General features: G+C 45.0%; 2 protein-coding genes across 21 annotated transcripts in view; one reads left to right on the forward strand and one right to left on the reverse strand.

Annotated features, from left to right (window-relative positions):
- Window positions 1–12,062, forward strand: part of Svil (supervillin) — a 198,827-nt gene that overhangs the window by 58,993 nt on the left and 127,772 nt on the right. The window lies entirely within an intron of this gene.
- Window positions 2,363–8,342, reverse strand: Gm52363 (predicted gene, 52363). Its single transcript, XM_030250666.1, has 3 exons — window positions 8,259–8,342; window positions 3,120–5,797; window positions 2,363–2,549 (listed from the first exon to the last, which is right to left on the reverse strand). Exons 1-2 carry the CDS (start codon window positions 8,340–8,342, stop codon window positions 4,883–4,885), a joined length of 999 nt encoding a protein of 332 aa, XP_030106526.1. The 3' UTR covers window positions 2,363–2,549; window positions 3,120–4,882.

Here is a 12,062-nt window from a genome sequence, read left to right on the forward strand (position 1 = left end):
CTGTAGTCAGATTTTTAAGGCTATCGAGTGCCATTAGCTAAAAGTTCTTCCTTTTCTTCTTTTTCTTGTCTGGAATATGGACAATCTACTACTAATGGTAAAAAATTTAAAACTTGTTTTCTCTGATTGAGTTGGCATTGAACAAGAGAATGCTCTCTTTTTACTAGCCTCAGTTAAGACCTCCTGGCATAAGAGGTTGTGTGTGTGTGTGTGTGTGTGTGTGTTGTTGTTTATTTTTGACCCATGATCTGGGAGTTGCTTTGCTGTATTTTCTTGTACATGTTGGAAATATATATATATTGGTAGTTTTAAAACGTGGCTATTCGAGCATAGACATCTTAATTTATTCTAGAACACAGGTTCTCAGGGTTTTAAAATGTGTTATTGTGAGAAAATGAGGATTGACAAGATGGCTCAGTAGGTGAAGGAGCCTACCATCCAGCCTACTGACCTACGTGGTGGAAGGAGAGAACTGACTTCCACCTTTAGATCTCACATGCACATCATGGCACACAGATACCCATACAGATATGCGTGCACCTACACAAATAAAGTTTCACAATATAATTGATTCTGTGTGCTACTCTATGAACCATTATACTGTTGTCTTCGCAGAAGCTCTGACTTTAAATCTTGGGTGTGCTCTGTTGTTGTTTTGCTTTTTACATTTTTGTTTCAGTTCCTTTAGGACTTTAACACCTATCAACTTACACTCATGGGATCGTGGAATGGTTATCTGGGAGGAATTTGTTGACCTTCAATCGATAATTTGGGGCTGTGCGCTAAGGAATACTTTGAATTGCTTGATCTCTAAAAAGTAAGAGAAAGTGCTGCAGAGAGGAAGGGTTGGAAGTCTCTTCTGGGGGACTAAGCCTTGGACCCAGGCTGCAGCAGGCCTCAGCATGGCCAGGGCCAGCCCAGGTCAGTGTCTTATAGTCTGTTTTTTTTTCCGGAGCTGCTGTGGGTAGCAGGTGCTGCTGACACGCAGCTGCCTTGATGAAGGAGTTCTGCTCCATCTGCTCCGGGTGGATCTATGCAAATTGCTTTGTTTCTCAGAAACATCTTATTTGTCTTGGGTAGGAGCCAGGCCTCTAATGTGGGTGGTGTGTTCTGTGTCGTAAACGTTGGACCCCAGAGCCTGAGCCTGTCTTGCCTTGCTCAGATGCTTGCGTGAAGCCAGTCTGAAGCCCGTGGGAGGCTTCCACGTGCAGAGGAAGAATGTGCTCACACCTGTGTGGACAGATGGCTGAGGTGAGGTGAGCTGGTACCATGAGAAGACAGTGGAAGAGGCCAGGTGAGGGAACTGGGCTTGTCCCAGGCAGGGCCATGAGCTGTGTTTAAACAGTGCTTGACTCTCCATGGTCTGGGGGAAGTCTTCTGGTGTTACTCTTTCTTATACCTGTCAAGGACAGCTAGATATTGATAATGAAATTGGCTTCTGAATGGTCAATTAAACATGCCACTAAAATTCTTAAGTAAAATTATATGTCTGCCTTCCCTCCTGAATCCATTCCCTCCCTCCCTCCCTCCCTCCCTCCTTTCTTCTCTCTATCCCTCCCTCCCTCCTTCCCTCCCTCCCTCCTTCCTTCCCTCCCTCCATTTTCTCTTCCTCCCTCCTTTCTATTCCTTCTTTCTCTCCTTCCATACCCTCCCCTTCCTCCATTTTTCTCTTCCTCCTTTCTATTCCTCCTTTTCTCTCTCCCCCTCCCAACCCTCTTCACTCCCTTTCTTATCTCTGTCCTTCCCCCCATTTTTCCTTCCTTTTGCTGTCATCTGCCACAAACACCAAAGGTATCCAACTTTCTAACAGGTAAAATAAACCAGAATATAATCCTTCTAAAGGAATCCCTCTCCTTTAAAATCTTTTATTAAATCAATTTATCTCTAGGCCTAAAATATAATAATGGAACAGGAAGAAGGCACCATGGATGGCTGTAAGGCTGGTTTGCAACTCTGCAAGGCTCTCCTGCATATGCAGCCTCTCTTTGTCCATCTCCCATATACACACACTGGGAACACTTACACACCCTACCTACAACTGCATATAAAACGGGCTGCACAGGCTTTGAAGGGCAAGCAGGATGTGCACTGCAGTACAGTAAGAGGTTGACTCTAAATTGGAATGGGTCTTAGTGTTTCTCATTTCTATTTCTTTGGATTGTTTCGCTAATTCTCATCGCTGGGCTTAAGACTTTTCAAACATTCTTTGGCCCTGGGAGGGAGTTGTATAACCATAAAACTTGAGAATCCTGGCCCTGGAATAAATATTCCTTTAAAACACCAAGGACAGAAAATTGAACACAGCTGTGCAAAAAAAAAAAAAAAAAAAAAAAAAAAAAAAAAAAAAAAAAAAAATGCAGGGCGGTGGTTCCAGGCTGTAGCCATCCTGACCAACTTTTTCAGGGCTCTTGGGCAGTGGCTCCTTCAAGATGGGAGGTAGGGTGCTGCTTCAGGAAAGAGCCTGCACTTCCTCAGAGCTGTGCTGTTGCTGGCGGGGTGCAGAGTACTCTCCAGTTCTTGATTGTGCTCTGCACAGGCTGTGATCCTCCCTGCAGAGGATTGGGGGATTGGGGTCATTTTGCTAGACATGAGTCCACAGGATTTGCAGTCCCTAGTAATTGCCAGCCTCACCCCCAGCCCAAGTGTGAAAACCAGGATGTTGGTTGTGCTGTGTGCCTGTTGGGTCCCTCTCTCTGGCCCGTGGCTCTCAGGGAGTGTTCCCCATGGGTCCTAACCTTGAGGTGGCCTGTGGCTCTCAGGGAGTGCTCCCCATGGGTCCTAACCTTGAGGTGGCCTGTGGCTCTCAGGGAGTGCTCCCCATGGGTCCTAACCTTGAGGTGGCCTGGCATTAGTCACTTCTCTCTATGTCAGACCATGTAACTACGATTTGTACTTCTTCCTTTACAAGATTAGATTACTATAATTTTCATATCCTGGATGTCCCACTAGGGATTTCAATTATTACTCCCTAGTACAGGAAACAGTCTCGTGTTTCTGGGGAGAAAAGACTAAGCTTTCTGGTTGGTCATGGTCTGAATACATTAGGCAGCCCCTTCCCCCATCTCCCACCACGCCCCCCCTCCCCCCGCCAGAAAATCAATCCTGCCTTCAGGACTCACTGCATCAGATAGCTGTCCACGAAGGTGCCTCTGTGTATGGTCCCCATAAGGTGTATTTGCTTAAGCTTTGCCAAGCCTGTAGGATAAAAATGTTTGGTGAAAGCCAGGGAGCTTCGTGCTGACATCAGACTGTTGAATGAGAGAATTCTCCCCCAACCAGGTGCTTTGGAAGGAGGCACGTGATCTAGACCTGTGGGATCATCTGCCCAGAGCCAGCTTGGGTTTGAAAGGGCGCCCTGAGGGGCAGAGCTGCCTTGAAATACTCGTAGGTTTTCTATGTGACATGTATTTATATATGGTTCTCTCTCTCTCGCTCTCTCTCTCTCTGTCTCTCTCGCTCTGTGTGTGTGTATTCTCTCTCTCTGTATATTCTCTCTATTCTCTCTCTCTCTCTCCCTCCCACCCTCTCTCGCTCTGTGTGTGTGTATTCTCTCTCTCTCTCTCTGTATATTCTCTCTATTCTCTCTCCCTCCCATATATGGTTCTCTCTCTCTCTCGCTCTCTCTCTCTGTCTCTCTCGCTCTGTGTGTGTGTGTATTCTCTCTCTCTGTATATTCTCTCTATTCTCTCCCTCTCTTTCACCCTCCCTCTCTCCTCTCTCTCTCTCTGTGTATTCTCTCTCTGCTCTCTCTCTCTGTGTATATTCTCTCTGTTCTCTCTCTGTATATTCTCTCTGTTCTCTCTCTCTCTCTCTCTCTCTCTGTGTGTGTGTGTGTGTGTGTGTGTAAGTGTGTGTGTGTATGTCTTCCTCAGTCACTCTCTACTTTAGTTTTTGAAATAAGAACGCTCACTGAAACTGGAGCTTACCAATTATGCTAGACTGACTGGCCAATGAGCCCAGTGGTCCTTCTATCTCTGCCTCTCTAGTTGTGGGTTTATAAGCTGTGCCTGGCTTTATGTGGGAAATGGGAAATCAAACACAAGTCCTCAGGCAGTTTATCAACTATGGCATCTCCCCAGCCCTAGGACTTATACTATTATAGTCTTTAAGCAATCATTTATTGTGCCTATCTGCTAGGCACTGTTCTAAGTCCTGAAGACAAGCAACAGGCCATAAAGTGGACAGATATGTTTGCCCTCACCTATGTTATGCTTCATGAGCCTGTGCCTTGGTGGGGCCATGAGCATGTATGGATGAGAGGGGCATTCTAGGGAGGAGCTCAGAAGGAACTATGGTCATGCAAATGCATTTATTCTTTCCTCCCACACAATGGGCCTTTCTCTTCTACCACAATATGGACCCTGTGTGATTATCAACTAATCCTCTGTTCTTTGTGTATAGTCAAGAATAATTCACCTGGTCTCAGGAGGACTCAGCTGATAATGCCAGACCTTTGAAGGGATGGTCTGCTATACCAGGTTCTTGGGAGAGGGGGTTTGAAGTGTGTCTTGTTCTTGTCTTTTCTTTCCCCTGTGTATTGAGTCTCCTTTCTTACCACTTTACTCATGGATTCCATCTCTCTTTCTTGCTCACCTCATGTCCATCACACCACCCTTGGAAGCTGTTGTAGTTCTGCTTTGGGGAATTTGAGATAGTACTTTGAGAATGAGTCTTGGCTCTTGTAGAACTAAATGCAGCCTCAGACAGAGACTTCATCCAGACCAGTGATGTTCAGTGCCTGGACACAAATCCAATCTTCCCTAACAGCCAGGAAATGAGAACTCTAAGAAACTGAAATGTGTGTTTAGAGAAACTAAATTTTCTCAGCTGCCTTCTATGTCTTCCCATTGCTTATTGTTCCTCAACTTGTACTGATGGAGACCTATGTTCCCAATGCCAAGTTGAAGCCACAGAAACATGTGAGGTGTGACAGTATAGTACCATAGAATGAGTGTGTAGTGGAGGGTCCAGTGCAATAGAATGAGTGTGCAGTGGAGGGTCCAGTGCAATAGAATGAGTGTGCAGTGGAGGGTCCAGTGCAATAGAATAAGTGTGCAGTGGAGGGTCCAGTGCAATAGAATAAGTGTGTAGTGGAGGATCCAGTGCAATAGAATAAGTGTGCAGTGGAGGGTCCAGTGCAATAGAATAAGTGTGCAGTGGAGGGTCCAGTGCAATAGAATGAGTGTGCAGTGGAGGGTCCAGTGCAATAGAATGAGTGTGCAGTGGAGGGTCCAGTGCAATAGAATGAGTGTGCAGTGGAGGGTCCAGTGCAATAGAATGAGTGTGCAGTGGAGGGTCCAGTGCAATAGAATAAGTGTGCAGTGGAGGGTCCAGTGCAATAGAATAAGTGTGCAGTGGAGGGTCCAGTGCAATAGAATGAGTGTGCAGTGGAGGGTCCAGTGCAATAGAATAAGTGTGCAGTGGAGGGTCCAGTGCAATAGAATAAGTGTGTAGTGGAGGATCCAGTGCAATAGAATGAGTGTGCAGTGGAGGGTCCAGTGCAATAGAATAAGTGTGTAGTGGAGGATCCAGTGCAATAGAATAAGTGTGTAGTGGAGGGTCCAGTGCAATAGAATAAGTGTGTAGTGGAGGATCCAGTGCAATAGAATGAGTGTGCAGTGGAGGGTCCAGTGCAATAGAATGAGTGTGCAGTGGAGGGTCCAGTGCAATAGAATGAGTGTGCAGTGGAGGGTCCAGTGGTGTAGTAGACTGTACCACAGTGAGTACAGCTTCCTAGAATGGCTTTACAGTAGAGAGTCCATCTCTGCAGATTTAATGAACTGAGGAAGATCCAGAACTAGGATTACTGTACTATGGAGTATCCAGTGATATAGATAAAAACTGTTCTATAGTGTCCAGTGCTGTAGGATTACTGCGAAATAGAGGGTTCAGCACTTTAGATTGTACTATCATAGAAAATTGAGCACTGCTGAATTACTGTATTACAGAATGTCCACTACTGTAAAATGATTGTACTGTGGAATGTCCAGGATTGTAAGATGACTGTTTAATGGAGGGTGTAGCATTATAGAATGATTACGTCTTCAGTGGTCCAAGGATGTAGAATGACTGTATCGTGGAGTATCTAGCAATTTAGAATGGATGTATCATTAAGGATTCACTCAGAAAAATGAACGTACTGTGCAGGATCCCACTTTGTAAAATGATTGTAGAGTTGTGAATTCAGGATTGTAGAATGACTATGTTGTTGAGAGTCCAGATTTATAGAATGATGATACTGTAGAGGGTCCAAATATCTATAACAGTATTGCTGCAGATTCTGCTCTGCAAAATGGCTGCACAATGGAGGGTCCAATCCTGTAGAATGACTATACAGTGGAGAGTCCAGCACTGTTAACCATGCAGATCCCAAATGATAGAATAATAGTACTTTGCAAGATCCAGTGTTCTAGTGTTACTCTACTGCACAGTGCCCAGTGTTATAGATGACTATACCATGGAAGGTGCAGTTCTTTAACTGGGCTGTGGAAAGTCCGTCTCTGTAGAATGATGGCATTGAGGAAGGCCTCCTTCTATAAAATGACTGTACTGTCAAAAATCCAGCAGTGAAGAATGGCTGTTCTGTGTATGGTCCAGTACTGTGAAGGGTCCTCTGCTGCAAGATCACTGTACTCTATACTCTAGAATGGCTATATTATGAAGGGCCCATTGCTATAGGATAAGTGTGATGTGCAATGTCCAGTGCCTTAGAATAACTGCACCTTGGAGTGCCCACCTCTGTATTGTCAATGGTCCAGCTGTAGAATGATTGTACCATGTAGCATTAGCACTGTAGAACTGTTGTGCTGTATGTGTATATAGAATGTTTGTAATGTGGAGTGTCGATCACTTTATGATGGCTGTACTTTAGCGTATCCAGTGCTGTTGAATGACTAAACTGTAGAGGATCCAGAGGTGTAGGTTTACTGACTGTGGATGGTACTATGATATAGAGTTACTATACCATTGTATGTAAAGTGTTGCACAATGACTTTTGCGTGCAGGGTTCCTTGTTATAGAATTATTATACCATTGAATGTCCAGTGTTACTGAGTGACTCTAGCATGTATGATCCAGTGTTATGAGTGTTCAGTGTTGTTGGGTGACTACCATGCAAGTTCGAGTGTTATAGAATGAATGTACTGAGCAAGGTGCAGTGCTGTAGAACAAAAGTAATGTAGATTGTACAGTACTATGAATGACTGTACTATAGAGAGTCCAGCAATGTGGAATGACTGTGCCAGTGGTCCAGCTGTAGAATGACTTTATTGTGTACTACAGAGTGTCAATTGCTGTGGAATTATTATACCATTGAGGGTCTAGCTCTATGGACTTAACCATACTCTTGGTTGTCCTCATTGTAGGTTTATTGGACTTCTGAATTGCCATGATGCACCCATCACATGTTCTGAACAGGGGAAGGCTAGGATCCTCTCAGGTTGCAGAATGTGTGCTACCAGCGGGGTGGGGCACATATCTGAGAGCATGCACCTCAGTCCCCCTGCATCCAGTATACATAAGGCTTCTGGTATTCTGGGGGTCTTAGTTAGGGTTTTACTGCTCTGAACAGACACCATGACCAAGGCAACTCTTGTAAGGACAATATTTAACTGGGGCTGACTTACAGGTTCAAAGGTTCAGTCCATTATCAAGACAGGAGCATGGCATTGTCCAGACAGGCATGGTTGCAGGCAGAGCTGAGAGTTCTACATCTTCATCTGAAGCCTGCTAGCAGAATGCTGGCTTCCAGGCAACTAGGATGAGAATCGTCAAGCCCAAGCCGACAGTGACACACCTACTCCAACAAGGCCACACCTCCTCCAACAGGGTCACAACCTCTAGTAGTGCCACTCCCTGGGCTGAGCATATACAAACCATCACACTGGGCAATAGCACAAGTGCTTCTCTTTTCTGGCAGTCCTTCGGAGGAACATAGGTTTGTTTTGCTTTTCACTCAGTGACTGGTCATTTTCTGCTGATGTGTAGGCCAAGCAAGGGAAATCATGGTGGCACTGTGCCTGGTGATGTTGGTAGCTATGTAGAAAGGAGAAGTCCTAACAAATCTTTGCTAGTGTAGGAAATCCTCACTCATTTGGATCTGTCTGTCAGCTTTGCCTCACTTGAGAAGAGGCTTTGAGGTTCTGCCATACCATGTCCACTGCTTCAGAGAGACAGAAAGTCCCTATTTTTAGATGTCTAACAGCCTAATTGGAGCATGTCACACTTTGTACATCCCTGGTTACTTGTAGGACTCTTACTCTGGTGTCCAGGAATGCGAGGTTGGTCCAGGCTATGTCCCTGGAGTCTGGGCCAGGCTCACCCCTGGCAATCTCCTGTTTCATTTTGGTTGTGAGGCCAGCACTGTCTGGGTCGAGCCTTGTGGCACAACCATTGCTCTGTAGTGGCCACTTGGGAGAATCAGCTGAATTGTTTGTCCAGCCCACTGACTTACAAATGACCCTGGAGTTCAAAAGGTCTTCATCTGTAGCCACTTAAGTTTGTCAGACGCTTTCAGAGAGAGAGCACAGACGGATAGACTCTGCAGACTGCCTAAATGACCGACAAAGCAAGGGCTTAATTGGAAACCATTATTACTGAAGACATTTGTCTTGTAAATACAGATGAATGGCTATGGTATAGACGGCCACAGAGTTAGATCCACACTGATGCATGGATGTAGATGCTAGGAGACCATGCATATTCCTGTTAGAACCCTAAGCTCTTTGAAAAAAATTAATGAATCCAAGTTTTATCTTGACACAGCAGGAATCAGGATAGTACACAGGTCCTGGCCATGTAGCCTTTCATCTCCTAGAAATGAGCATCCCTAAAAAGATTTCCAGTAACTGCTCAAGTTTATTGCTGTTGGAAAGCAGGACTTTTAGAGTACTGTGAAGGCAGAAGCCTTAGAGAATTGTGCCCTTGTTTTCCCTTTCCTGGTCAGGCTCTGATATCACTGTTATTTTAGACAAGAAAGAACATAATGAGACCAAGGCTGCTGCTCAGAACCACTTGGGCAGCCCTACCTAGTTGGATTTCTGGATTATGCATTGGTTGGTGATCCTGAGAAGAAGTAGAAAATCTTGTAGCTGCATTAAGACATCAAGGGGCTTGGAAATGTGCTATCCCTAGAACTCAGATAAAGAGGCTGGATCAAGTAGCATGCAGCTAAAGTGCTTTAGCTAAAGCTAAAGGAAAGAGAAATCAAGAGCATCCCTGACTGAGTTCACTGGCCAGTCAGCTAAGTCTATCAGCAGTCCTAAACCCCAATTTAAAAGCCAAGCTAGATAACAGACACCACATAAAGGATGACACCCAAGGTTGACTTACGCCCACCCTACACATGTGCATACGCAAATATACCCATCCACACACATAGTAAACAAAAGAAAGCAAAGAAAAGGAGCAGGGAGGGGCAGAGGAAGAGAGGGCAGGAGAAAGGGGGGGAGGGGAGGATGGATGAATGAATGAATCAATGATCAATCAATCAATGAGTCTACCCACAAGTGCTTTTGATACTGGTGTTAGAGTCTCATATGGCAAGCATTTATTATGTGTATGGAGTGGCTACTGACTCCATTTTTGCAGATACAAAAAGATCATGGGTCCCCTGCTCTTTAAAGTGGAATTTTTAAGGGTGGTGAAGACTTTTCTGGGTGAGGATGAGGGAAAGGCATTAACTGGAGACAGGAGCGCCTTACTACAGCAATGTGGCCTGTGTGGCTGCTGACGGTTGTGTGCACGTGACTTGATGGGGTGGTAGTGATGTGACGTGCTACTAAAGAGGGTGAGTACCCAGTAGATGTGTTTGCTCACCTTTGTTTTCTGCCAATAGGACTGTGTGCTGGGTAATACCTGAGAAGTTCCTCCTAGTGCTCTAAGGACAAACAAGTTCTCTGTAATGAGATCAACCCTAGGCTAAGTGTAATTTCTCAAGTATTAATAAGACTATGATTAGACCTCTTCTTTAGACAATTTAATTTTAAAGCTTGGCAGGCAAGGTGAAGAATAGCTGTTACCCACCCACCCACCCAGTAGCTGCAGTTCCTCACAGGTCCACTCTGAAAACCAAAGCTAGGAGGGAAGCCATGGCATGCAGGGCAGCTCTGGAAAGCCAGTCTGGAAGCAGCAGGCGGAAGAGAAGAGCTTAAGAGGCACCTGTAACAGTCCTGAAATACAAGAAGCCCTCGGCCACACAGCAAGATTCTGCATTTGGGGTCGACCTGCCTCCTGGTTTGGGTGACCAAGACGCAGGGTTGAAGGGTGGTCACTTGGGAAAATAGAATTAATTTCCACAATCAGCAGATGCATGTGACACTATTTGTCTTGAGTTTTCTGTTCCTGGGTGACATCCTGGGAGGCTAGAGAGATGGCTCAGTGGCTAAAGGGCTTGTTGCACAAGCGTGAGAACACAAGCTTGGTCCCCAGCACCCATATAGAAAACAAGCCACATTCACCTGTAACTAATGCAATATTAATTATCTGGTGGTTGCTCTGCCCCTGACACCTCTTAATATCTATCTGTAGGGGTTCTCTGACCCACATTTTTTGGTATAACTCCCAATTAAAGACACAAAAACACTGTAAATTTACACACAAACTGTAAGCCTAAACCGGGAAGGTTCTGAGCTATTCTAACCTATATCCAAACCACAGGCCCTGTGTTACTTGCAGTTTGAATTACTCACCCGGCTTGTTCTGTTCCACGTGTGTCCTCAGGAATGAGCTTCTCTTGGCCGCATGCTCATCATCCACAGGCCTCTTGGCAACCCCTCTCCTCCATTGTCTCCCCTCCTTCTCGTGGTCTCTCAAGACCCATCACTAGATTCCAAGTCCCACCTTCTTCTCCTCTGCCCAGTCAAAAGCCCCAGCCATTCCTTGACCAATCATGGATCACCGGGGAGTATTCTTTACAGTACAAAGGTTAGTGAAGTGCCCCAAGATCAGGTTGCAGTCTGGATCAGGGCACAGAACTCAGCTTCTGAATACACAGTGCACAGAACTAACCCCAACCCAGGATTGGAGGTGGAGACAAGAAGATTACTGGAGTTTGTTGGCTGCCAGCCTAGACAAAAAAAAAAAAAAAAAAACCAAACAAACAAAACAGTAAGCTTTAGGTTCAATGAGAGACCCTACCTCAAGGGAGTAAAGTAGACAATGGTAGGGGAGGGCACCTGAAATCCTTCTCTGATGTCTGTCTGAACTCATATGCACACACATATATATGCACACAGCTATGTACATTTACATAGAGTAAACAAAATAAAAAAGAATTAATACAAAGATGTCATGTCTCTTCAGCCAGTATCTTCCAGTGGGAATGTCATATACAGATATTATGTCTGCTCAGACAGTGTCCCCCAGTGGGAATGCCATATAAAGAAATGTTATCACCCAGTGTCCCAGTGGGAACACCTTGCAAATTATGGAACAGGGTTGCAGCCAGGACACTGCCATTGGCAAAGTCAGTAGATGAATGGAAAGTCGTATAAGAAAGATCCTCCTAGTTCTCTCTGTAGCCTGCTTACCACATCCTTAACCTTTAGTCCTCACTGCCTGCTTACTGCATCCTTAATTTATGTTCCTCACTGCCTGCTCTCTGTTTACACAACATTGTCACTGTGGAAAGTCATGCAAATGAGATTATACATTAACAGTCTGAAATCGGCTTTCTTTTGCTCAGCTTGGTTTCTAGAATATCTTTCCAGGTCAATACATGTGCCAATAATTGATTATTTTATTCTATTTAGTAGTGTTCGATGGTCTGGATATACCACAATGAAGATGTTATTTCTTTATTTGTGTTTGTTGCTGTCCAGCTGCTCTAGGGTGGGCATATTTGCTGTGGGCTTATTACTGAGTTCCTTATTTTGCACCAATGTCTCGTTTGCCTTTCTGCTGCTGTATTAAACATCATGGCTGAAGGTAACTTGGGGAAGAAATGTTTATTTGGCATACACTTTCAGGTCACAATTTAACACTGGGAGAAGTTACTTCAACTACTGGCCTGCTCTCTCTGGCTCCTGCTCAGCCTGCGTTCTTACATACAGGTAGTCCAGGGT

This window comes from Mus musculus, chromosome 18 (assembly GCF_000001635.26).
Source record: "Mus musculus strain C57BL/6J chromosome 18, GRCm38.p6 C57BL/6J".
Classification (NCBI taxonomy): domain Eukaryota; kingdom Metazoa; phylum Chordata; class Mammalia; order Rodentia; family Muridae; genus Mus; species Mus musculus.

Coding starts and splice junctions, on each gene's coding strand:
- Gm52363 (XM_030250666.1), bottom strand. CDS start 8,342: ATGAAACAGGAGATTGCCAGGGGTGAGCCTGGCCCAGACTCCAGGGAC. Junction 5,798..8,258: donor TCGCATTCCTGGACACCAGA/GTAAGAGTCCTA, acceptor CAGTAATCCTAG/TTCTGGATCTTCCTCAGTTC.